This window comes from Pygocentrus nattereri, chromosome 6, assembly GCF_015220715.1.
Source record: "Pygocentrus nattereri isolate fPygNat1 chromosome 6, fPygNat1.pri, whole genome shotgun sequence".
Taxonomy (NCBI): Eukaryota; Metazoa; Chordata; class Actinopteri; order Characiformes; family Serrasalmidae; genus Pygocentrus; species Pygocentrus nattereri.
Window position 1 is genome coordinate 9,603,632 of NC_051216.1, and position 27,516 is coordinate 9,631,147.

The following is a 27,516-nucleotide window of genomic DNA, read 5'->3' on the forward strand; positions in this document are numbered from 1 at the left end:
AGAGAGAAACAGACAGAGAGAGAGAAAGAGTGAGAGAGAAACAGAGAGAGAGAGAGAGAGAAAGAGCGAGAGAGAGAGAGAGAGAGAGAGACAGAGAGAGAGACAGAGAGAGAGACAGAGAGAGAGACGAAGAGAGAAAGAGAGAGAGAGAGAGAGAGAGAGAGAGAGAGAGAGAGAGAGAGAGAGAGAGAGACGAAGAGAGAGAGAGCTGCCCAGTAAGAAAAGGTTCTTCTTTTTGTTTTGGATTGTTCCTCAGTTTTTTCCCTAATTTAGTCGTTTCCAATTCCACCCACTAATTAGGGCTCTCCCAATCGCACGAGACCACCAGCACTAGGAGGGTGAAGGCAGCACAGGCTTCCTCTGAGGCCTGAGAAGCGTCACTGCAACTTTTCAAACTGCTGCTCACACAACGCCATCGGACAGCCAAACGCACACTGAGGAAGCACCAACATCCAGATCTGTTACATCAGACGATCGACGTTTTGAGTAAAGGGCGAGACGAGGGGCTGTCCTGCCCACCCAGAGAACAAGGCCAGTTGTGGTCTCTTGGACTCCTGACCACGGACGGCAGTAGCATCACCAGGGATCGAACTCATGATCTCCTGATGACAGGGTCATGCTGAGACCGTTCGATTTCCCCCTTCATTCTCTGGACTGTCTGAAATGGAGAAATATTGTTAAATTTATGTGTATGTGTGTATATATACACTCTGTATAAGCATATATCACGCTGGAGTCCATGTCAGAGGGGGATCTGCTGCAACAGGATCCCTTAACATCTTTATTGGGCACCTTATATAGATACTGACACAACTGTACACTAATGCATCATAGTAGTACACATTTACAGCTTGAAGAAAGAGGGGGTGAAGGAGGGCAGAGCGAGAGATGGAGAATGTCCATTGATCAAAGCCTCCATCAGAACAGATCTGCTGGCGTTCTGCTGTCGTTTACTTCAGAGTGACACGTCCAGCTCCAGCGCCGCTCAGCAACAGAGGAAGCAATTAAGATATCAGAGACGTCCTGTGTGGCTCATAGGCAACGAAACTCTGCTTAAAAGAGTGCAACACATCCAAGCTAACTGAGAGATGCAGAAGAGGGGCAACAAAGAGAGGAATCGTCCTTGTTTTTGCTCTGGAATAGAAAGAGAAACATAAAATATGTGTAATTTGGGGAAATCTGGGTCTTTGAGAATATGTGGCCTGTTTATTAAAACCACCTCTTTGTATTTAAACTCATTGTCCATTTTATCAGCTCCACTTATCATGTAGTTCTTCAATGGCCACAGGAGCACCACAGAGCAGGTACTATTTGGGTGGTGGATCATTCTCAGCACTGCAGTAACACTAATGTGGTGGTTGTGGTGTGTTAGTGTGTGTTGTGCTGGTGCGAGTGGATCAGACACAGCAGTGCTGCTGGAGTTTTTAAACACTCCACTCACTGTCCACTCTGTTAGACACTCCTACCTCGTCAGTCCACCCTGTAGATGTAAAGTCAGAGACGACAGCTCATCTGCTGCTGCACAGTTTGTGTTGGTCGTCCTCTAGTCCTTCATCAGTGGTCACAGGACGCTGCCCTCAGGACGCTGTTGGTGGACTATTCCCAGTCCAGCAGTGACACTGAGGTGTTTAAAAACTCCAGCAGCGCTGCTGTGTCTGATCCACTCAGACCAGCACAACACACACATGAACACACCACGTCAGTGTTTCTGCAGTGCTGATGATCCACCACCTAAATACCTGCTCTGTGGTGCAAAAGTTTGAACACCCTGGTCAATTTATGTGTTTTGCTGATTTTCTGTGCAAAAGACTAAAGTTAACAGGGTACAAACTTAAACATGGCGTTCATCTGCAAATTTGAATATATCGGGGTAATGAAGATGAATATACCCGTAGAAAATCAACAGAAAATTATTTTAGAAATCATGTTTTTAGGGCTTGACTGTCTGTGTCTGTCTGTCTGCCCTGCGATGGACTGGCGACCTGTCCAGGGTGTTTCCTGCCTTCCGCCCGATGACCGCTGGGATAGGCTCCAGCACCCCCCCGCGACCCTGACGGAGAAGCGGCTTAGAAAATGGATGGATGGATGGATGGATGTTTTTAGGGCTGTCAGCATAAAATTTGGCCTTTGATTATTTTTTTAATCTAATGGAACAAAAATGCACATTTGACTGTAGAAAATGTCCATTCTGATATTTACAGCCTCCACTGTGGCCACTAGCCAGTTTCAGGCCAGTTAGTTAGTAATATTATCACACACAACGATTAGCAAACACACAGAAGAACATGCTGTCGCTGACCATAAACAAATAAAACCATAACGGTCTATTTCAGCCTTAATTATAGTTTTTAAACAGCTCTTTAGCAGCTCTGTGGTTCTGAATGCAGTGATATGTTCACTAATCTGAATAATAGTAATTCTTGCTTGAGGTCCCTAAATGATCTGCGTCAGATGGCAGATGTTTTCTAACAAGCCAACAACCGCTTGTTTGTCTGTGTGGCTGAACTTTCAACAGTGACTCTCTTTGGCTTATAAAACAAGGATATGTCACTGGTAGATCATTCAATCCCAAAGATATCTCAGAATACGTCTCTGTACCTGCATGTAAATCACCACTAAACTGAATTTTGATGTATAAATGGGTCTCCATTTGGAGAGGAAACCATGTCACAAAGGTTGCAGGGCTTAAAAAGATGCTTAAAATATTAGTATTGATAATAATATTTTACGCATTAATATTAGGCACAGTGTAAAGGTTACACAGTTGACCTAGTTAAGTCAAGTCAGCGTTTATTGTCAATGCTACAGTAAGTTGAAACTGCATTACTCTCAGACCCCCATGATGTAGTGATAACAGTAAATAGGTGGTAAACAGGAAAAGTGTGAATTAAAATAGACACTAAAAAAACACTAAAAACTAGTCATAAAAATAGTAGAAAAATAGAATAATAAAAAATAATATAAATATAAGAAGCTTCCGAAATGAACACTACAGTGACGTAAGGCACATGCAGATTAAGGTCTGTGTGTGAGGTTAATATTGTGTTAATAATAGGTTAATAATTATGTAATATTTCCCTCTTGATTCTCTGATTTTTCTTTTTATATCCTGTTTCAGAGCCGCTCTGCATCTGTAGAAAAGCTCGTTACAAAACCAATTTTCAATATTTGAGAACATTTTTTAATATAAAACAGTATTTTTAAGAGGTTTAACTTTGAATTTGTATAAAAACAGATTCATGTTTACTTTTTATATCATTAATCTTATGCTGCATTTAAAAAATGTTGATTTTATTTTTAAAAATTCATTTGTCACAGAAACTCTTGTTTTACATTTTAACACAGTATGTTCAGCTCTGTTAAACTGCTTCTTTGGGTCGAGGCTCATCAGAGAGGAAGCATCTCAAGGCGTGAGAAGGCGAATCCACACTCGCTCACTATATTTCATTCATTTATTAATCGTTTTTGTTTATCTCACCGGTATTATGTGCTTTTATGGCTGCGTAATTAAAATGTTGTCAAAATGAAGTCATACATATCATTTTTATCACTGATTCTAAATAGTTGGATAAGGTCACCTGCTGGTCATCGAGTCAGCCAGTTTATAGAATCACAGTCACTGTGTTACACCACATTCATAAAACACCAGTGACTGTAAAATAGGTTTGCATATCGTCGCTGTCCAATGAAAAACAAGTATCTCCAAAATATTAATTTTACAGGAGAAGGCAAAAACATTCTTACATTTCAATGTAGGTCAGTGTAAAGAGATTTTGTTCCAGGTGATTTTAAAGCATTTCTATTGGTCCATTCATCCTGAAATTTCTAGGCTGGTGTGTTGAAAATCAGCAAAAATGGAGATGCATGGTTTTCATTGGACAGCGATGATATAAAACAATAGGGGATGTTAAATGAGTATTTAATTTTAGGATGAATCGATTTTTAAAAAAATGTATCCACCTGAATTCCCGCTCCAAATGGAGAATGACCCAAATATATGGAGTGAAATGGAGTGATGGTGAATAATTCGTCTGAAAACGTGCCATGAAAGGCTCCAGCTGCTTGTGTTGCTCGATGTCTGCAGCTTTCTGAAAAGCACTAAAAGCTCAAATCTGAAAGGACTGTGTATTAACTGCAGGTGCTGGTCCTCCTCCGCTCGTCCACTCTCGCCTCTTTAATGGTGCTTATTTACTGAAGGTAAACGCTCGCATGTTCTTCTCTGGCTGCATATCAGTCAGGCTGAGGGCAAGTGGGAGTGATAGTGCAAGGCTATTAGTGACACTCGGCCTGCGGTAATGATCATGCTGGACTGGACTAATGGGACGTGGAGAAGTTATAAAAAGCAGAAAACACACCTCGTCTAATATGAGGACTGGAGTGGAGCCCTAATGTGGTGAAAAAACATTAAAAGTCCTCTCGTGTTCATTAACTGGCCTTTCAAAGATCTCGCTTGGTCTTGGTGATTTTACACCAGAGTGCTGGGTGATATATCGTCTGTTGTCACACTGGCATCGGTGTTGCACCATAATATTGGCTGGGATGACCAGCTAAATCAGCATCTGTGCTGTTTCGTCAGCAGGGATTATAGACATCATAACATTGTGTTCCATGAAACAGCAGCATCCGTGTTGCCAAGCTTTTTTTTTTTTTAAAGTTAGTTTAGTGTCCAGGACCTGACAGCTGAATGTGACAGAGTGTGTTTACATGCACTTGAGTAATCAGATAATGTGAAACTAATCAGACAGTAATCAGATTTCTGCTTTGGAACCAGCCAATAAACTCCCAGAAGACGACGTGACATAAACATAACGTTAAACTCATTTCACTAAGCATGTAGTTCGTTTCAGTGTCGCTCCGAAAGTGTTTTGCTGCGTTTTACGGCGACGTGGCTCGCTTGTTTCCGGTTTTGCGCATGCTCAGACTGAGAAATCCGAAAGACATCAGAGTAAGAGTCTACATGCGCTGAGAAACCTGATTACTGAGCCTCTTTTTCAGATTTCTTGATCTGATTTCTAAACCATGCTCTGATCTGAGAAATCAGTGCTGTTTACGTTTGAATTATCAGATAACTGCAGAAATCCGATCACGATTGGATTATTAAGTGCATGTAAACCACTCGTTGTATTTGATTTCCTGGATGCGTCAGGTCGTTTTGAAAGTGCTATTTTAGAAAAGGAGTTCAGTCAAATACTTGTACTCTAAATAAAGAAAGATGTTCATCACTGTCTGGTTAACATTTACAACACTGACGTTTCATTTGGTGTCATTTTATCAGAAACAAGAAGGACCAGTTCTAATGTTTTGAATATCATTTGTTGCGCTGTCTCTCTGTTCATTGGGGGCAGTTGTGGGCTGGAGGTTAGGGAACTGGCCCTGTGACCGGAAGGTCGCCGGTTCGATCCCCAGTGCCGACAGTCCATGACTGAGGTGTCCTTGAGCAAGACACCTAACCCCCAACTGCTCCCCGTGGATAGGGCTGCCCACTGCTCCGGGCAAGTGTGCTCACTGCCCCCTAGTGTGTGTGCTCACTAGTGTGTATGTGGTGTTTCAGTTCACGGATGGGTTAAATGCGGAGGTGGAATTTCCCCAGTTGTGGGATTAAAAAAGTATCACTTAATCACTTAATTACTTAGAAGCTTTCAAGCCGCTAAAGTTCTAAAATGAACAGTTATTGTTAAGATATGGAAAAATGTTCAAATAAATCAATTATAGCTGTATTAGACAAATGCCATCATAGACATCAACTCGCCAAAGAGTGCAAAAGATGGTACCTCTTTCCACGTGGCCATTAAAAGAGTGATAGAGCGAATAAAGGAGGTAAAAGAGCAGAGATGCCTAAGGAATAGTTTGTGGGAGTGCTTTAAATTACATTAAGAAGAGTGCAATAAGCAGTTGGTATAACATGGAGCCACAAGGGTACGTCATTCCCACATACTGGATATCTTTTGAACTGCATTAATGCAAATGCTTTAAATTATGGTTAATATTGAAACATAAAGATTATCATCTGGAAAGATGAGTTTGAGAGTTTAAGAGAGCCAAGCCTGACCCAAGCCCCTTACTGTAAAATTATATTTTGTTGATCCATATCAGATTCGCTTCAGGTAGCAGATCTCCAAATTAAGGGCTATTTTCTTTTTTCTTTTCTTTTATGTTTTAAGGATAGATCAGCAGCACTCACAAAGCACCGGGTTCCCTGACATTATTAATGCACCCTTAAAAATGATCTGATCATTTCATGGCATTAACTTTTATCAATACTGCCCAGCACGTCATGTTATTTGTTTTCTCACAGTGAAGTAATCCATGTAAAAGCCCTCAGTGGAAGTCTTTTCAAATTTCAGCACTGCTGGGCATGTTAGGAAAAACGCTGATTCAGCTCAAACCCTCTCCCTCTCTCTCCCTCTCTCTCCCTCTCTCTCTCTCTCTCCCTCTCTCTCTCTCTCTCTCCCTCTCTCTCCCTCTCTCTCTCTCTCTCCCTCTCTCTCTTTCTCTCTCCCTCTCTCTCACTCTCCCTCTCCCTCCCTCTCCCTCTCTCTCTCTCTCTCCCTCTCTCTCCCTCCCTCTCTCTCTCTCTCCCTCTCTCTCCCTCTCTCTCTCTCTCTCTCTCCCTCTCTCTCCCTCTCCCTCTCTCTCTCTCTCTCTCTCTCTCTGAGTAATGAACCTAAAATCAGCAGCAGTAAGCAGTGTCCTGTTACTATCGTCCTCTCTCTGCATGGCCTCCCCGCTCACACTGTTTAATCTCTTAGTTAACCGAAATCGTATCTGACACTTTTATCGTCGTTCCTCATCTACTCCTATTAGCACAGTGCAAACTGATTCATCTCCAGTCTGTCTGCTGCTCTGGGACTGATTGGACTTGCCTGAGCTGCACTTATAACTCGGGCCACATCTCAAACAACTCATTGCCTGTTAAATAGTATTAAAATATAATGTTATATAATATTATCAAGCTAATGTATATCATCATCATCATGATCATTATTATCATTTTAAACCACTTAATCCATATAGGATCGCGGTAGTTAGGGGAGCAGTGACCCCTCCCCTGAAGCTTTTCTCAGCTCATTCTGGGGGACCCCAAGCTGCTCCCAGGCAAACATGGAGATATAATCTCTCTAGCAGGTCCTAGGACGGCTTCAGGGTCTTGTTCCAGTAGGCTGTGCCTAGTAAAGCTCCACCAGGGGTTGTCCATAGAACATCCAGATCAGATGCCTGAACCACTAATATTATTAATATTAATATTACTAATATTATTAATATATCGCTGTCTTTATCTGTGTTTCTCAGCAGTAAGGAGTTACCTTCTCCCTCGTCCGGTTCTGATGGCAGACGGTCGGCAGCCTGAGGACAGCGCCCCCCAGTGGGCATCGCCTGGAGCCCAGGGGTCAGCCAGCCCAGTTGGTCATGGAGAAAATGGCTTCTCCTACAGGGCATGCCAACCTGGTGGCGCCCACGCTGGCTCTGCTGCATCATACGCCAAAGAGAACGGCTTTAACGGAGATTTGCCGTCAGGCCATGTTGTTACTGCAGGTAGGAACTTGAAACACAGCACACTGATCATCTGTCTGGAACCTCCTCTATCAGGAAATTTCATGAGCCTCATGACTCCAACATGTGCATGAACTCCTGTAATCTGTTTCTAAAAGTTGTGATCCTGCCTTACACTGAATATGTTCCACAGTGTTCTCTTACACTAAATGTCCAAAAGTTGGTCACCAGCATTTCATCTAAAATTGAGGTTATTGTGTAATATGGAAAAGGCCTCCTTTTGCTGCAGTAACAGCCTCTGCTTTTCTGGACAGTTTTCTACTGAGGTTGGCCCATGTATGGCCCCAATGGCTGCTCATCCCAATGGTTTTCAGTAGAACTTCATCAGCCTTATTTTGTCAGTGATTACTGGGGTTTTCATATGAGTTTCGTCACTCCAGCTCATCCGGAAAGTGTTCAATAAAGCTTTGTCTTGGGTAAGGTCTTCGATTGAGCTTCTTCATTCCAGAGGTGTATAGTAGAGCTTCATCACTCTAGCTCATCCCAGAGGTGTTCAGTAGAGCTTCATCACTCCAACTCATCCCAAACGTGTTCATTAAAACTTCACCACCCTAACTCATTCCAGAGGTGTTCAACTGAGCGTCATCCTTCCAATGTATCCTAAAGATGTTCAGGAGAGCTTCGAAAATCGAACTCATCCCAAATGTGTTCAGTAGAGCTTCATCACTCTAACTCATCCCAAAGGTGCTCAGCAGAGCTTTATCACTCCAACTCATCCCAAACGTGTTAATTAAAACTTCACCACCCCAACTCATTCCAGAGGTGTTCAACTGAGCGTCATCCTTCCAATGTATCCCAAAGATGTTCAGTAGAGCTTCATCACTCCAACTTATCCGAGAGGTGTTCAATAAAGCTTTTTCACTCCAACTTGTCCTAAAGGTATTCAACAGAGCTTCATCAGACCAACTACACTGCCAACAGTGTTCATCAATGCTTCATTACTCCCACTCATCCCAGAGGTGTTCAGCAAAGGTTCTGCACTCTAACTCATTAATCACTGGAGCGCCATCACTCCAACTCATCTGAGAGGTGATCAGTAGAGCTTCATCACTCCAACTTATCCGAGAGGTGTTCAATAAAGCTTTATCACTCCAACTTGTCCTAAAGGTGTTCAACAGAGCTTCATCAGGCCAACTACGCTCCTAACAGTGTTCATTAATGCGTCATCACTCCAACTCATCCCAAAAGTGTTCAGCAAAGGTTCTTCACTCTAACTCATTAATCACCGGAGCTCCATCACTCCAACTCATCCCAAAGGTGCTCAACAGAAAATCGTCACTCCCAGCTTATGTTTGATGGCTATGTGGGAGCATTGCAGCACCCGTGTCAGCATTTTGCATGCCTGAAAATAACTGAGTCAACTAATTTGGTTTCCCAGATGGATTAAACCTAGTCCTGGACTTCACAGTATTCTTAATGGAGATTCTCCATTGAAATGAATATGTAATCCAGTACAAGGCTTCATGCCTGTGTGGTAAAATAATATATGGTCAATGTACCATGTACCAATGTATGTCCTACACTGTCAGATTCTCTAGATGTTTGACATGTGTTCACTGATTCATCTCTGGATCTTTTCCTGTATGATCCCAGTGCCACTGTTTAATTTTCCTTGTAAAATTTGTTTTAACTACACTATGGAGTCCATCACAGAGGAGGAAGGGTTTCATACCCGAGTTCCTCTCAGTGGTTTTTCCTTATGCTTTTAGGGAGGTTTTCTTTTGGGATCTTGGTTCCTCTGTGGTTCTTCCTCATGCTCTTAGGGAGATTTTACTGCCACTATCTAAATGACCTGCAATTTTATAAAGCTACTATACATCGATATTTTTCACCCAGTTTTCACAAGCTTGGCTTTTGCTTTGTGGCCATAATCTTTTAAAATATTTTGATCAATACAAGTTTTCTTTTCTCTTGACCTGGATGGCAGCCAAGGTCAAAAAAGTTTGAAGTTTTGAGCGACTTTAGCTTTCTAAGAATTTTTATTCTAGCTAACTCAAAGAACTTGGAATTTCTGATGCTGGTATTTGTGCCATATTAACGAAGCAGCATCACAGGGAGCTGAGAGGGAGCCCCCCGTCTTTCCTACAGACAGTTTGAATTCATATTTTATGCTTGTTAGAAACGAAAGAAAAGGCGTGGGGGTGAAAGAGTGTGGGTAGAGGCATGGAGTGTCTCACGACTTTAAAGATTTCAGTACGGAGAAGCTCCCATTAGAACTAGATGTAGGAGTAAGAGAAATAGCGAGCTGATAATAACTTTGTGGTGCACTCTCTCTGTCTGGCGGGTATAAGGGCTGGAAAACGAGGCGGCGGATGTGGATCTCTGGTGTCAGCATAAATAGAAGGTAAAGGCAAAAGATTGCAGGGATGGAGAACAATGGGCCAGGCAAAGCGAGCCGGAGGATATCGGCTGCCATGGCAACTCCTGGCACCGAGAAGTAGAGCTTGGGGAAAAGGACAGCACACATACACACAGACGCACAGATCAGGGGGCAGGACTGGGACTGGGACCCCTTATTTACTGCTCTAATGATGGAGTACGAACCTGCTGGGAACAGCTTCTGACTCCTACACACTGAGAGATACTGTATACACACACACACACAAACACACACACACTCACTCATACTGTATGCTGCCACACACATAGACCATATTTAGACCATGTACAATACTGTGCCAAAGTTAGAGACCACCCTTCATTTACTTAATTTCCAAATAAAATAGCCATTAGCTTCAAGAAGAAAAGCAGAACATATGTTTAGAGGAAATAACACAGAAGCCTCAATAACAAAATGTTTTATTTTTCTGTACTTTTTTTATGTCCACTCTTTACTTTTATTCCAGCTTCCATTCTTTTCTTGTTACTCACTTTCAGTTTCTCAAAGGATCTGCAGACACACCATCGAAGTTCAGTCTTAGAAGCCGGTTCATGATTTTCTGAAGTAATCAAACCCATTCAGTGGTGTTGAGGTCTGGACTCTGGGGTGGTCAGTCCATTGTTCAGCTTCTTGGTTTGATGTGTCCGTCTCCTTTTCTCAGTGAGGTTCTTCTTGATCAGCTACACATCCTTTCAGACCCACAGCGCTGAGGGGTCTTCTCACAGTGGAAGGATGGACAGAAACACCTGTGGATGTTTTCAGATCTGAAGCAGCTTGATTTTCTCCTCTCAATGATGGAAGCTTTGCTGTTTATCTGATGGGGACACTTTTGTGTCTACCAGGTCTTCCAGGTGGTTGTTAGGAGTCCCGTTTGCTCACTCTTTTAAAAAATAGTTTTTTTTTTTAAGTTAAAAAAGTTAAAGTTAAAATTCCAGTTTTGGAAATAATTTTATGTCTAATCTCCAAAATGTCTCCTGAAAAAGTGAATAACTCATACTTAATTGTGGTTTTGACTGGAAATTATATAAACAAAGAGCTGTTTCTATCTTTTGCATAGAAAACAGTATTATTCAGTCTAGTTGTACCTTGGGGCCACTTCCTTTGGTAAATTCATCATCATTTACACATGATATATTCAGCTCTGTTACCAAGGTGAAGCATTTGAAATTGACATGTTTACATTTACAGCATTTTGAAGGTGCTCTTATCCAGAACGACTCTCAACCATGCTTTGATGTCCACTCCAAATGCATCCTTATCCAGCAACACTGGTCACCATTCAAATTATAATGAATCAATTCAATACTATATAGATTTTATACATATTATACATTTTTTCATAGCAGGGCAACAAAGAAGCTCTTAGAATAACTGGTTAAAAGCTGGTGTCGTGAGGAGGAGCTGTAGGTTGAGGCATGTCCTCAGTGAGGAGTGGGTGATGTCAGGAGAAGAGAGAGAAGGTGAGGGGAGGTGGCAGGAGAAGAATGAGAGAGAATAGAATTTATAAACAGGAATGAGTAGTTGCGATGGACAGATGAAAAGAAAGGTGTCGCATTAAAGTGCCGGGGCAAGCATGGTGTTGGTGCAAATGGTGGCCTTTGTTGATTCGTAATTGTGTACTAAGCACTAATATTATAACGTGTATACTGTGTACTAAGCTCAGTGGTAGAAGATTCTGGAAGATGCACATTCTAGACGTCCATCTGTTTAAATTGATTTGCATTGACTTGAACTGAAGTGTCATTAGGAGTTTATGATTCCAAACGTACATGCTTGTTGAGTCTGGGGTTCTAGTTTCCTCCCTTTCACATAATTGTTTGAGTAAAATGGCTCCTCTTTCTGGACTGCTCAATGTGAGTGAGTGAGTGAGTGAGTGAGTGAGTGAGTGAGTGAGTGAGTGAGTGAGTGAGTGAGTGAGTGATATCTAGGAGGTGTTTTGCATCTAAAAAAAACTAGTCTATAATACACGCTTACAAGTTTTCTGTTATGGACATTATGCACAATAATAATAGTTATGTTTAGATAGATAGATAGATAGATAGATAGATAGATAGATAGATAGATAGATAGATAGAGTTTGATCTCGAAGGGCATGTGCAGTGTCAAGTAGCAAGACATACAATTGTGAATAAACTTACATTAGGTAGAAAATAATAGAGCTAAAAATAGACAAATTAAGCATATTATATTTGCATATTTACATAGCATATAAGACAGATTTGTTGTATTTACATGAGCGCATGTGTTGCATTAAGTGGTATAAGGTATTTACAACACCAGCATTATTTACAGTCTGTTGTGTGCAGTGAGAGAATCATTACAGTAGCGGTTATGATGTATTGCCCAATGTGTATTAACAAGCGAGGTGATGCTGTGATGTGATATCAGAATTGTTTTGGCAGATATTTATTTAAATATGTTATCAGCAGCAGAAGGATGCCTAATTGTGGCCGAGTATTCAAATTCAAATATTCTCCATATTTGGTGATGTATCTGTTGTATTTCAGACTGCAGATTGTTTAGGGGTCCAGGGTTACCATGCAGCCCCAGTTTCTGTATAGGTTATATGTGCATCATCAGCATCAGCAAGTTAGTACGTCATATTCAATGCCTTTACCAAGGAACCCGTCAAGGGTCTTTGTTTTAAGGCTGTATCTCTGTCTTTATTGTCAGCACTCATTTTGCCTGGAAGGTGAAACAAATAAGATATTGTCAGTCTTGAATGAAGTATCATATCACGAGTTAGTCGCTGTCTTGCATTGCTACTGAAAACGTGGGAGAGAACCAGCAGTAGCACCACATATGCAGTGAGTCAGCACCCACTCTCTATTGGTGGCAGCATTGATGTGAACAACCTGTTCCTCTCCCACACATGAATATTCAAAAAAATTCAACTTCAGCTTGTTTTTTCCAAATGTGATCACAGAGCTTTGTTTGTCTGGAGGGAAGGTGCCAGCGTCGGCTGCCGTGACTGTGTAGCTGCCCTTCACTTAGAGCTCTGCTCTTCCCTGTGGACTTCTCAATAAAGACCTTTGACTGCAGCACAAAGCTGGAGAAATCTCTGGGGTCTTGTGTGAGTGTGATGGTGGGTTTTCTGTTGGTTTGGGGCAAAAGAGTGTGACACACTGACAGACCTTTTACACAAAAGAATATTGGCTTCCTGACACTCCTCTGTGAGGCATAAAGAGAGAAAGACAATGGCATCGATGCACAGAGGGAGAGAGAGAGAGACACAGGCAGGAAGAAAAGAAAGTGAGGTAGGAAGGGGCGAGGGACAGAGAGGTGCAAGGAGATAGAGAGAGGGAAGCAGAAATGAGAACGAGAGACAAGGACAAGATTAAGAGAGGGAGAGGCAAAGATGAGATTGATGGAGGGAGGAGAGAGAGGGGCAAGATAGAGAGAGAAAGAGGCGAGAGAGAGGCAGAGGCAGAGAAAAAGAAAGGGAGAGGGGCAGAGGCAGAGAAAAAGAAAGGGAGAGAGGCAGGGAGGGGAGAGAGAAAGAGAGAGAAAGAGGGAGGTAGGACAGGGATATAGAGAGAGAGAGACAGGGGGAAAAAGAGAGAGGCAAACATGAGGGAGATGGAGGGGGCAAGGCAGAGAAAAAGAAAGGGAGAGGGGCAGAGGCAGAGAAAAAGAAAGGGAGAGAGGCAGGGAGGGGAGAGAGAAAGAGAGAGAAAGAGGGAGGTAGGACAGGGATATAGAGAGAGAGAGACAGGGGGAAAAAGAGAGAGGCAAACATGAGGGAGATGGAGGGGGCAAGGTAGAGAGAGAGGCCGAGAAAAAAAAGAGAGAGAGAGAGAGAGAGAGGCAGAGTGGGGAGAAAGAAAGAAGTACAGTGGGTTGCAAAAGTATTCAGCCCCCTTGAACTTTTCAACCTTTTGCCACATTTCAGGCTTCAAACATAAAGATATGAAATTGTAATTTTTTGTGAAGAATCAACAACAAGTGGGACACAATTGTGAAGTGGAACGAAATTTATTGGATATTTTAAACTTTTTTTAGAAATAAAAAACTGAAAAGTGGGGCGTGCAATATTATTCGGCCCCTTTACTTTCAGTGCAGCAAACTCACTCCAGAAGTTCAGTGAGGATCTCTGAATGATCCAATGTTGACCTAAATGACTGATGATGATAAATAGAATCCACCTGTGTGTAATCAAGTCTCCGTATAAATGCACCTGCTCTGTGATAGTCTCAGAGTTCTGTTTAAAGCGCAGAGAGCATCATGAAGACCAAGGAACACACCAGGCAGGTCCGAGATACTGTTGTGGAGAGGTTTAAAGCCGGATTTGGATAGAAAAAGATTTCCCAAGCTTTAAACATCTCAAGGAGCACTGTGCAAGCGATCATATTGAAATGGAAGGAGCATCAGACCACTGCAAATCTACCAAGACCCGGCCGTCCCTCTAAACTTTCAGCTCAAACAAGGAGAAGACTGATCATAGATGCAGCCAAGAGGCCCATGATCACTCTGGATGAACTGCAGAGATCTACAGCTGAGGTGGGAGACTTTGTCCATAGGACAACGATCAGTGGTACACTGCACAAATCTGGGCTTTATGGAAGAGTGGCAAGAAAAAGCCATTTCTCAAAGATATCCATAAAAAGTCTCATTTAATGTTTGCCACAAGCCACCTGGGAGACACACCAAACATGTGGAAGAAGGTGCTCTGGTCAGATGAAACCAAAATCGAACTTATGTTTGGCGTAAAAGCAATACAGCTCATCACCCTGAACACACCATCCCCACTGTCAAACATGGTGGTGGCAGCATCATGGTTTGGGCCTGCTTTTCTTCAGCAGGGACAGGGAAGATGGTTAATATTGATGGGAAGATGGATGGAGCCAAATACAGGACCATTCTGGAAGAAAACCTGTTGGAGTCTGCAAAAGACCTGAGACTGGGACGGAGATTTATCTTCCAACAAGACAATGATCCAAAACATAAAGCAACATCTACAATGGAATGGTTCACAAATAAACGTATCCAGGTGTTAGAATGGCCAAGTCAAAGTCCAGACCTGAATCCAATCGAGAATCTGTGGAAAGAGCTGAAAACTGCTGTTCACAAACGCTCTCCATCCAACTTCACTGAGCTCGAGCTGTTTTGCAAGGAAGAATGGGCAAAAATTTCAGTCTCTCGATGTGCAAGACTGACAGAGACGTACCCCAAGCCACTTGCAGCTGTAATCACAGCAAAAGGTGGCGCTACAAAGTATTAAAGCAAGGGGGCTGAATAATATTGCACGCCCCACTTTTCAGTTTTTTATTTCTAAAAAAAGTTTAAAATATCCAACAAATTTTGTTCCACTTCACGATTGTGTCCCACTTGTTGACTCTTCACAAAAAATGTCAATTTCATATCTTTATGTTTGAAGCCTGAAATGTGGCAAAAGGTTGAAAAGTTCAAGGGGGCTGAATACTTTTGCAACCCACTGTAGGTAGGTAGAACTGAGAAAACAGCAGGGGGAGAGAGAGAGAAAGAGAGAGAGGCAGGGATGAACTTGAGAAACAGAGAGAGGGAGAGAGAGAGAGAGAGGCAGGGATGAGCTTGAGAAACAGAGAGAGGGAGAGAGAGAGAGAGAGAGAGAGAGGCAGGGATGAGCTTGAGAAACAGAGAGAGAGAGAGAGAGAGGCAGGGATGAGCTTGAGAAACAGAGAGAGGGAGAGAGAGAGAGAGAGAGAGAGAGGCAGGGATGAGCTTGAGAAACAGAGAGAGGGAGAGAGAGAGAGAGAGAGAGGCAGGGATGAGCTTGAGAAACAGAGAGAGAGAGAGAGAGAGAGAGAGAGAGAGAGAGAGAGAGAGCGAGCCTGTATTGAAGAGGCGCAGACTCACTCAGCCTTTGGTTTGAATTAGTCTGATTTGTATTGAAATGTGTGCCGACCTTCAGCGTCGGCCAGATCGGCCTTCAGACCCCGCTCTGTCTTTATCCCGCTTTCAAGATTTATCGCTGTGCCAGGAGCTCAGACCCAGTCAGAGTTTCTAGAAGAGTCCAAAGACTTTCTCAGCTGGTGATGTCATCCTGCGCAGAGCAAGAGATCGAAGGCTGACGTGTATTCAGACCACAGGCTCACGTAAACACATTACTGCCCTCACAAAACTCAGCATAGTGCGCTCTAAAGATCTGTTAAAGTACTGGTTCGGCAAAAAATCAGACGTACACAGCGTTCCCTCTTAGCCCAAATGGACTCGATCAGCCAAGACGTGTAGAGTGTCTGAAGTTTGCTTCTTTAGTTTTGCCCTGGAGCGATGAAGCCAATGTAGCTAACAAGTACTGTAAGCTCTTAGCTGCTAGGATCATGCAAACTGCATAACTAATTTATCAGACTTTCCTTAAACTGCGTTGAGTTGTTAAGTAATCTCAGACTTGCTTATTTGGTTTTGGACACTGTTTGACGCACTGTTGTCTATATAAGTGGGTTGCACAGCTGATAGCAGTAGCAGAGTCGTGTACTGAGTGGTTTGGTGTGAAATGCTTCATTGTAGAGAAACATACTTTAATTTCTTTACAGTGGTGGTGATGGGAACCAGGGGTCACAATGTTTACAATGCAAATATAACTATTTACTATCCAAACCACCAGTGAACCCATGTGTGTTCTGAATTTAGTTTAGAAAATAGTGGTAAATCTGGAAAACTAAAATAAAAATGTGCATTCTTTCGTTGCTTGTCGTATGCAAAGGTTTGTGCACCTTTGGCTAGAGTTTTTGTGTTTTGTCATTGACATCTTCTTCATTTTTTAATGTGCAATTCCTTTTTTTTTGCTGAATTTATCATATTGAGGAAAAATGCAATAAACATAGCCTGTGCAAAAGACACATTTTATATATTTGTATTGTTTCCAAAGTGTTAAATGCAGAATTAGAAATGTTGCACTAAAATCTGCAGCAAATGTCATATTTAAGTGTGTTCTCTGTAGATGATGTGTGAACTTAATTTCACTTAGAAGATCGAAGTATGTCATATAACCAGGGATGTTCAAACATTTGCGTATAACTGTAAGTACATTTACATTTATGGCATTTTGCTGACGCTCTTATCCAGAGCGACTTACAATTAGGTCATTTTACACAGGAAGGCAAAGGTGGTGTTAGGAGTCTTGCCCAAGGACTCTTATTGGTATAGTGTAGGGTACTTGCCCTGCTGGGGGATTGAACCCCAGTCTACAGCGTAGAAGGCAAAGGTGTTAACCACTACACCATCCAACCACCGTAAGTACATGTCATGTAGCGTTATGAACAGTCTAGGTGCTATATTTCATCATGCTGAATACAATTATATGGTCTAAAACAGGGGTCTTCAATTATAATACAATAAGGTCCTGTTAGAGAAAATATACTCAAGCAAAGGTCCAGAACATCATAATGTCTACCTTGCATCATGATTCAGTGCCATATACTGTTTTCTGAAGTAGCTGAGTAGGAATATCAACATCTTATACAGTCAACAACTGAATGTCAAATCAAATAAAGTCCAGTTCAGTCAGATTTCAACAATATTTACTGTCAGTTTTCTCTTTTTAGATCACGTCGTGTGAAATAACTTCCCTCTGACTCACTTTCTTCTCTGATTGCTGTTTCTCGCCTCGTCCCTCCCCTGTGTGTCACTCACTCGAGCCTCAGTGCTCAACGTAATGCACAGATCTGATTGGCTGAGTAGCATCATGTGTAATATTTATGACGCATATGATTGGTCTGTGAGTTTCCCGGGCTGCTAAAGCTACCGTAAAGGCTAGAAAAGCTATGCCGGTTAAAATAGGGCCACCTGTCGAAATAAATAATTCTCTATGGTTTATCAGTTATAAAGTAGTTGGATCACCTTTGATAATGTACATTATCACTTTGAAATCTATGAAATGGTGCAGAGCTTCTTTAAGAAATTGGAAATAATGCACTAAAATTAGCAGAAAATGCCATATTTATGTTTGGAGGATATGTTTACTTACTTTCACATAGAAGTAAAAAAAAAACAAAACATGTAATCTGACCATCAGTGCTCAAACATCAAGCTTCTCTCCTCCCCGAATATATTTAAAAATTATGTTTTTGACCAAAAGCTTGTCTAAAAACTGGCTCGAACATCTGCCATGTCGTATAATAGCTTTCTGTGAGGTTGCTTTTAGACTGCAGATGTCTGGTTCCATCACCACCATTGTGAATAATTCTGACTCTGTATGATTCTCCAGATTTCACATTGACTCCCTTTGTGTGTCTGTCTACATCTGAATGCATTAACTGTGCAGAAATTTTGAAATATTAGTGAAATTCCACTGCAAATAGAAGCAGAAACAGGCTTGTGATACTTAAGCCAATGACAGGATGATGCTTCTCTAATCTGAATGCAGCCAGAAACAGCAGCAGCACCTCCACACATGCAGTGAGTCAGTAGCGCACACGCTCTGTCGGCAGTGGGATCCTCAGCCAAGGCATGCTGAGTGTACATTCATCTTGGGCCTAGGCGGCGCGTTGTCGTGGCAACAGCTTTCCTCTCTCCGGTGCGGGCCGGCAGCAGCCGTTTCCCCTCGTTCATTTTTGGCAGGCAGGCGCGGCCGAGGGTGAGAGCATTCGGCTCCGAACAGCCATACATGCACCGCGGGCTTTTGGGTAAGCGCCTCGTTTTTGTGCATATGGTGAGGTTTCATGACTTTTGAATGGTGTGTATGTTTGTCTGGTTTGAGGACTGTGTAATGACATGTTGCTTCTGTCTCTGGGTGGCTTCAGTTGAGTGGTGATGTGCTGCCAGTGGCTAATGAGGATGTACTGCATGCCTGTGACCAGCTTGCTTTGTGCCGACAAAAGAGAAGCATTGCGAAGCCCAGCATTGGCTATAGGTTACATTGTTGTTGTTCTGGGGTTTCAGAGCCTTTTTGTGAATTGTTTTTTGTAGACCAGCTTGTGATACAACAGACAGTAAACATTTCTTCTGCCTCTGGTTAGAAAAAGCTGGCTAAGAAAGGGCTTTAATCCAGCAGAGATGTACTGCCTGTATCTAACGAGGAGGCGCCTTATGTCTACGATGGGGATGCTTTTGTTAAGACAGAATCAAATAATGCCTCATAGTTCTCTCTACGAGCTGGGATTCTGAGAAAGAGCTTGGTTTCTAGCTGGTGTGAGCACAGTGCAACATCACACAGTGCTCTGCAAAAGTCAGAGACCACTCTTTCTGTAAGGAAATAGATATAAGATAATTGCCATATGTAAGGAAAGGGATTAAACTCTACAGAGAAAATGGGACTCCTAACAACCACCTGGAAGACCTGGTAGACGCCAAAATGCCCCCATCAGATGAACAGCACTTAAAGCTTCCATCTTTGAGAGAGAGGAGAAAATCAAGCTGCTTCAGATCTGAAAACATCCACAGGTGTTTCTGTCCATCCTTCCACTGTGAGAAGACCCCTCAGCGCTGTGGGTCTGAAAGGACGTGTAGCTGTTCAAGAAGAACCTCACTTAGAAAAGGAGACACATCAAACAAAGAAGCTGAACAATGGACGGACCACCCCAGAGTCCAGACCCCAACACCACTGAACGTGTTTGATCACTTCAGAAAGAACTTGTAAGACTGATCTTTGGAGGAGTGGAAAATATCCCTGCAGATTTATTTGAGAAATGTATGTAATGTTAATGTATATTCAGCTTTATTAAGCTGTTTTAGGCTTTTGTGGAAAATCTTTGGGCTTAAAATCTGTTTTCTGCTTTTTTCCTGGCGCTGAAAAATGAACAACTTGTACTTAAAGGCTGTTTTATTTAGAATTGAAATAAACGAGGTGGGACTTTTGCAGTGTTATACAAGGAAATGTTAGTCTAGTATCAAAGTAGCTGATGTAGGTTTTTGCTTTAGTGGTGATGTGAAGCCTCAGGCTAATGAGGATGCACTGTGTGTCTATGACAGTATTGCTTTAGGTCTCAGAGTGGAATATGAGTGCATTGTGAACGTATGAACTGCAGTCTGCTCTCTCCATGAGCACCGGCTGGATGGGCTGGTGTGATGTAATGCTGTGTGAGGCTGCACGAGTGACTATCCTGAAGATGATTGTGTGTTTTGAGTCCTCATATTATGTTACGATTCAATAATAGGTGACAGAGTGTAACTGTTGAGCCTGGGATCTTTCACAGCTCGCATGTGTCTGTGTGCATTTATGTTAATCGACAGCGTCTGATTAGCATTCTGAGTGTATCTGAGGCAGGCGGTCCGGTTTAGGGGGTGGGGGCTGTTTTAGGACTCGTCTGTCTGGTGTCTGGGCTGATGATGCAGCAGTTCGTCTCTCAGACACAAAGGCACAGACGAACTGCCACATCTGTCCAGACGTGCACGCTGAGACACCCCAAATCAACACTGCAGGTAGAAGTTGCCAGCTGTCCTGTCAGTGCTCTACTAAAATTATATATTCTTTTTTCTTTTTTAGTAAATATTGCTAGAAGGTTAGACAACTTTAACCGAATATTGCCAAATAATGTTTTTCCCCCGATTCAGTTTTTGTCAAAATATGTTAATGTGTTTTTAATTTCATATAATTATTTTGTACGCATATTACACGTTGAATAAATTGTGTGTGTTTATTTTTGCATTAATTGTTTGTTTTTAGGTATAGACATAAAGATCTGAAAAATTACTGACTTTAGTTCTTTTAACATTGCTAGCTAGTTAGGTTGCTGTGCATTGACTACCAGTAATAGTTTCCATATATGACTGAGACTGAAACAAAAAAAGAAAACTCAATAATGTAAGATTTTATACACATATAAATGTCGTTTTAATTTAATAATGCACAGTAAATTTAGATAACTAAATATAGAGCCTAAAATGTTCTTATGCACTATAGTTTATCTTTTGGTTGAACAAGGTTTATATCAAGGTTCTGTAATCCCTTTCCAACCTCAGAACAATAGCTATGAAAGAATGCATTTGTGGGATGAGCATGGATAAGACAATTTCATGGACCTGGGATAAACTCTACTCACCCACACTTCAGGCTTAGCTGTTATACAAGAGACTACACACCTGACATGAGAGCAGGATGAACAGCATGATAGTTACAGTACAATGAGTGGCTGAATGTGCTGGTGCAGTGGCTGAATGTGTTGGTGCAGTGGCTGAATATGTTGGTGCAGTGGCTGAATGTGTTGGTGCAGTGGCTGAATGGGTTAGTGCAGTGGCTGAATGTGTTGGTGCAGTGGCTGAATGTGTTGGTGCAGTGGCTGAATGTGCTGGTGCAGTGGCTGAATGTGCTGGTGCAGTGGCTGAATGTGCTGGTGCAGTGGCTGAATGTGTTGGTGCAGTGGCTGAATGTGTTTGGTGCAGTGGCTGAATGTGTTGGTGCAGTGGCTGAATGTGTTGGTGCAGTGGCTGAATGTGCTGGTGCAGTGGCTGAATGTGCTGGTGCAGTGGCTGAATGTGCTGGTGCAGTGGCTGAATGTGTTTGGTGCAGTGGCTGAATGTGTTGGTGCAGTGGCTGAATGTGTTGGTGCAGTGGCTGAATGTGCTGGTGCAGTGGCTGAATGGGTTAGTGCAGTGGCTGAATGGGTTAGTGCAGTGGCTGAATGTGTTTGGTGCAGTGGCTGAATGTGTTGGTGCAGTGGCTGAATGTGTTGGTTCAGTGGCTGAATGTGCTGGTGCAGTGGCTGAATGTGTTTGGTGCAGTGGCTGAATGTGTTGGTGCAGTGGCTGAATGTGTTGGTGCAGTGGCTGAATGTGCTGGTGCAGTGGCTGAATGGGTTAGTGCAGTGGCTGAATGGGTTAGTGCAGTGGCTGAATGTGTTTGGTGCAGTGGCTGAATGTGTTGGTGCAGTGGCTGAATGTGTTGGTGCAGTGGCTGAATGTGTTGGTGCAGTGGCTGAATGTGCTGGTGCAGTGGCTGAATGGGTTAGTGCAGTGGCTGAATGGGTTAGTGCAGTGGCTGAATGTGTTTGGTGCAGTGGCTGAATGTGTTGGTGCAGTGGCTGAATGTGTTGGTTCAGTGGCTGAATGTGCTGGTGCAGTGGCTGAATGTGTTGGTGCAGTGGCTGAATGTGCTGGTGCAGTGGCTGAATGTGCTGGTGCAGTGGCTGAATGTGCTGGTGCAGTGGCTGAATGGGTTAGTGCAGTGGCTGAATGTGTTTGGTGCAGTGGCTGAATGTGTTGGTGCAGTGGCTGAATGTGTTGGTTCAGTGGCTGAATGTGTTGGTGCAGTGGCTGAATGGGTTAGTGCAGTGGCTGAATGTGCTGGTGCAGTGGCTGAATGGGTTAGTGCAGTGGCTGAATGGGTTAGTGCAGTGGCTGAATGTGTTTGGTGCAGTGGCTGAATGTGTTGGTGCAGTGGCTGAATGTGTTGGTTCAGTGGCTGAATGTGCTGGTGCAGTGGCTGAATGGGTTAGTGCAGTGGCTGAATGGGTTTTTGCAGTGGCTGAATGGGTTAGTGCAGTGGCTGAATGTGTTTGGTGCAGTGGCTGAATGTGTTGGTGCAGTGGCTGAATGTGTTGGTGCAGTGGCTGAATGTGCTGGTGCAGTGGCTGAATGTGCTGGTGCAGTGGCTGAATGTGCTGGTGCAGTGGCTGAATGGGTTAGTGCAGTGGCTGAATGGGTTTTTGCAGTGGCTGAATGGGTTAGTGCAGTGGCTGAATGTGTTGGTGCAGTGGCTGAATGGGTTAGTGCAGTGGCTGAATGTGTTGGTGCAGTGGCTGAATGGGTTAGTGCAGTGGCTGAATGTGCTGGTGCAGTGGTTGAATGTGCTGGTGCAGTGGCTGAATGGGTTAGTGCAGTGGCTGAATGGGTTAGTGCAGTGGCTGAATGGGTTAGTGCAGTGGCTGAATGTGCTGGTGCAGTGGTTGAATGTGCTGGTGCAGTGGCTGAATGGGTTAGTGCAGTGGCTGAATGTGCTGGTGCAGTGGCTGAATGGGTTAGTGCAGTGGCTGAATGTGCTGGTGCAGTGGCTGAATGGGTTAGTGCAGTGGTTGAATGTGCTGGTGCAGTGGCTGAATGGGTTAGTGCAGTGGATGAATGTGCTGGTGCAGTGGCTGAATGGGTTAGTGCAGTGGTTGAATGTGCTGGTGCAGTGGCTGAATGTGTTGGTGCAGTGGCTGAATGGGTTAGTGCAGTGAATGAATGTGTGAGGTCGGTGAAGAGCAGAGGAGTAAATGTGTTGTTAGTGAATGTATTGGCACAGTGAGTAAATTGGTTAGTGCAGTGAATGAATGTGTGAGGTCGGTGAAGAGCAGAGGAGTAAATGTGTTGTTAGTGAATGTATTGGCGCAGTGAGTAAATTGGTTAGTGCAGTGAATGAATGTGTGAGGTCGGTGAAGAGCAGAGGAGTAAATGTGTTGTTAGTGAATGTATTGGCGCAGTGAGTAAATTGGTTAGTGCAGTGAATGAATGTGTGAGGTCGGTGAAGAGCAGAGGAGTAAATGTGTTGTTAGTGAATGTATTGGCGCAGTGAGTAAATTGGTTAGTGCAGTGAATGAATGTACTGGTGCAGTAAAAGAATATGTGAGTACATAGAATGCTTTTGTGCTGAGAGTGAATGTGTTGATGTTACAAGTGAATGTTTAAGTGCAGTGACCACATGTTTTTGTGCTGTGACTAAATGTGTTGGTGCAATGATTGAAGGTGTGAGCACAGAGAAGAGCAGGAAAGTGAGTAAATGTGTAAGTACAGTAAGTGAATGTGTTAGTGCAGTGAGTGAATGTGAGTACAGAGAGAGTTTTTGTGCTGTGAGTGTATGTGTTAGTGCTGTGAGAGTATGTTGGTACAGTGAGTGAAGTTGTGCTGTCAGTGAATGTGTTGGATACAGTGAGAAGCAGTCCAGTGAGTGAATGAATGTGTGAGTACAGTGAACAGCTGTACAGTGAGTACAATGCAGAGTGTGTGAGAGAATGTGTGAATAAAGTGAAGGGCACTGCACTGAGTGAAGGTGTGAACACAGTGCAGGGCCGTGCAACAAGTGAATGTGTGACTACAGTGAAGAGCAGTGCAGTGAGGGAATGTGTGAATAAAGTGAAGGGCACTGCACTGAGTGAAGGTGTGAGTGCAGTGCAGTGAGTGAATGTGTGAGTACAGTGAAGTGCAGTGAGTGAATGTGTGAGTGCAGTGCAGTGAGTGAATGTGTGAGTACAATGAAGATCTGTGTAGTGTGTGAATGTGTGAGTACACTGAAGATCTGTGTAGTGAGTGAATGTGTGAGTACAATGAAGATCTGTGTAGTGTGTGAATGTGTGAGTACACTGAAGAGTGCTAGTGAGGAATGTGTGAGTACAGTGAAAAGCAATGCAGTGAGTGAATGTGTGAGTACAGTGAAAAGCAATGCAGTGAGTGAATGTGTGAGTTCAGTGAAGAGCAGTGCAGTGAGTGAATGTGTGAGTTCAGTGAAGAGCAGTGCAGTGAGTGAATGTGTGAGTACAGTGAAGAGCAGTGCAGTGAGTGAATGTGTGAGTACAGTGAAGAGCAGTGCAGTGAGTGAATGTGTGGGTTCAGTGAAGAGCAGTGCAGTGAGTGAATGTGTGAGTTCAGTGAAGAGCAGTGCAGTGAGTGAATGTGTGAATTCAGTGAAGAGCAGTGCAGTGAGTGAATGTGTGAGTACGGTGAAGAGCAGTGCAGTGAGTGAATGTGTGAGTTCAGTGAAGAGCAGTGCAGTGAGTGAATGTGTGAGTTCAGTGAAGAGCAGTGCAGTGAGTGAATGTGTGAGTTCAGTGAAGAGCAGTGCAGTGAGTGAATGTGTGAGTTCAGTGAAGAGCAGTGCAGTGAGTGAATGTGTGAGTACAGTGAAGAGCAGTGCAGTGAGTGAATGTGTGAGTTCAGTGAAGAGCAGTGCAGTGAGTGAATGTGTGAGTTCAGTGAAGAGCAGTGCAGTGAGTGAATGTGTGAGTTCAGTGAAGAGCAGTGCAGTGAGTGAATGTGTGAGTACAGTGAAGAGCAGTGCAGTGAGTGAATGTGTGAGTACAGTGAAGAGCAGTGCAGTGAGTGAATGTGTGAGTTCAGTGAAGAGCAGTGCAGTGAGTGAATGTGTGAGTACAGTGAAGAGCAGTGCAGTGAGTGAATGTGTGAGTTCAGTGAAGAGCAGTGCAGTGAGTGAATGTGTGAGTGCAGTGAAGAGCAGTGCAGTGAGTGAATGTGTGAGTACAGTGAAGAGCAGTGCAGTGAGTGAATGTGTGAGTACAGTGAAGAGCAGTGCAGTGAGTGAATGTGTGGGTTCAGTGAAGAGCAGTGCAGTGAGTGAATGTGTGAGTTCAGTGAAGAGCAGTGCAGTGAGTGAATGTGTGAGTTCAGTGAAGAGCAATGCAGTGAGTGAATGTGTGAGTTCAGTGAAGAGCAGTGCAGTGAGTGAATGTGTGAGTTCAGTGAAGAGCAGTGCAGTGAGTGAATGTGTGAGTTCAGTGAAGAGCAGTGCAGTGAGTGAATGTGTGAGTTCAGTGAAGAGCAGTGCAGTGAGTGAATGTGTGAGTTCAGTGAAGAGCAGTGCAGTGAGTGAATGTGTGAGTTCAGTGAAGAGCAGTGCAGTGAGTGAATGTGTGAGTTCAGTGAAGAGCAGTGCAGTGAGTGAATGTGTGAGTACAGTGAAGAGCAGTGCAGTGAGTGAATGTGTGAGTACAGTGAAGAGCAGTGCAGTGAGTGAATGTGTGAGTTCAGTGAAGAGCAGTGCAGTGAGTGAATGTGTGAGTTCAGTGAAGAGCAGTGCAGTGAGTGAATGTGTGAGTACAGTGAAGAGCAGTGCAGTGAGTGAATGTGTGAGTTCAGTGAAGAGCAGTGCAGTGAGTGAATGTGTGAGTGCAGTGAAGAGCAGTGCAGTGAGTGAATGTGTGAGTACAGTGAAGAGCAGTGCAGTGAGTGAATGTGTGAGTACAGTGAAGAGCAGTGCAGTGAGTGAATGTGTGGGTTCAGTGAAGAGCAGTGCAGTGAGTGAATGTGTGAGTGCAGTGAAGAGCAGTGCAGTGAGTGAATGTGTGAGTACAGTGAAGAGCAGTGCAGTGAGTGAATGTGTGAGTTCAGTGAAGAGCAGTGCAGTGAGTGAATGTGTGGGTTCAGTGAAGAGCAGTGCAGTGAGTGAATGTGTGAGTGCAGTGAAGAGCAGTGCAGTGAGTGAATGTGTGAGTGCAGTGAAGAGCAGTGCAGTGAGTGAATGTGTGAGTTCAGTGAAGAGCAGTGCAGTGAGTGAATGTGTGGGTTCAGTGAAGAGCAGTGCAGTGAGTGAATGTGTGAGTTCAGTGAAGAGCAGTGCAGTGAGTGATTGTGTGAGTTCAGTGAAGAGCAGTGCAGTGAGTGAATGTGTGAGTTCAGTGAAGAGCAGTGCAGTGAGTGAATGTGTGAGTTCAGTGAAGAGCAGTGCAGTGAGTGAATGTGTGAGTTCAGTGAAGAGCAGTGCAGTGAGTGAATGTGTGAGTTCAGTGAAGAGCAGTGCAGTGAGTGAATGTGTGAGTACAGTGAAGAGCAGTGCAGTGAGTGAATGTGTGGGTTCAGTGAAGAGCAGTGCAGTGAGTGAATGTGTGAGTTCAGTGAAGAGCAGTGCAGTGAGTGAATGTGTGAGTACAGTGAAGAGCAGTGCAGTGAGTGAATGTGTGAGTTCAGTGAAGAGCAGTGCAGTGAGTGAATGTGTGAGTGCAGTGAAGAGCAGTGCAGTGAGTGAATGTGTGAGTACAGTGAAGAGCAGTGCAGTGAGTGAATGTGTGGGTTCAGTGAAGAGCAGTGCAGTGAGTGAATGTGTGAGTGCAGTGAAGAGCAGTGCAGTGAGTGAATGTGTGAGTTCAGTGAAGAGCAGTGCAGTGAGTGAATGTGTGAGTGCAGTGAAGAGCAGTGCAGTGAGTGAATGTGTGAGTACAGTGAAGAGCAGTGCAGTGAGTGAATGTGTGAGTTCAGTGAAGAGCAGTGCAGTGAGTGAATGTGTGGGTTCAGTGAAGAGCAGTGCAGTGAGTGAATGTGTGAGTTCAGTGAAGAGTAGTGCAGTGAGGGAATGTGTGAGTACAGTGAAGAGCAGTGCAGTGAGTGATTGTGTGAGTACAGTGAAGAGCAGTGCAGTGAGTGAATGTGTGGGTTCAGTGAAGAGCAGTGCAGTGAGTGAATGTGTGAGTGCAGTGAAGAGCAGTGCAGTGAGTGAATGTGTGAGTTCAGTGAAGAGCAGTGCAGTGAGTGAATGTGTGAGTACAGTGAAGAGCAGTGCAGTGAGTGAATGTGTGGGTTCAGTGAAGAGCAGTGCAGTGAGTGAATGTGTGAGTTCAGTGAAGAGCAGTGCAGTGAGTGAATGTGTGAGTTCAGTGAAGAGCAGTGCAGTGAGTGAATGTGTGAGTTCAGTGAAGAGCAGTGCAGTGAGTGAATGTGTGAGTTCAGTGAAGAGCAGTGCAGTGAGTGAATGTGTGAGTTCAGTGAAGAGCAGTGCAGTGAGTGAATGTGTGAGTACAGTGAAGAGCAGTGCAGTGAGTGAATGTGTGAGTTCAGTGAAGAGCAATGCAGTGAGTGAATGTGTGAGTTCAGTGAAGAGCAGTGCAGTGAGTGAATGTGTGGGTTCAGTGAAGAGCAGTGCAGTGAGTGAATGTGTGGGTTCAGTGAAGAGCAGTGCAGTGAGTGAATGTGTGAGTACAGTGAAGAGCAGTGCAGTGAGTGAATGTGTGAGTTCAGTGAAGAGCAGT

General features: G+C 43.6%; 1 protein-coding gene across 19 annotated transcripts in view; it reads left to right on the forward strand.

Annotated features, from left to right (window-relative positions):
- The window catches only part of map2 (microtubule-associated protein 2), a 238,370-nt gene that overhangs the window by 143,134 nt on the left and 67,720 nt on the right, over positions 1–27,516 (forward strand). For 17 of the 19 annotated variants that reach the window (XM_037539255.1, XM_037539254.1, XM_037539242.1 and 14 more), the window contains one exon: positions 7,291–7,533. In XM_037539255.1, the coding sequence (XP_037395152.1) occupies positions 7,326–7,533 (208 nt within the window). In that variant the 5' untranslated portion in view covers positions 7,291–7,325. Of the gene's footprint in view, positions 1–7,290; positions 7,534–18,328; positions 18,535–27,516 lie in introns of those variants that run through there. The other 2 variants (XM_037539239.1, XM_037539248.1) reach the window with 2 other exon arrangements.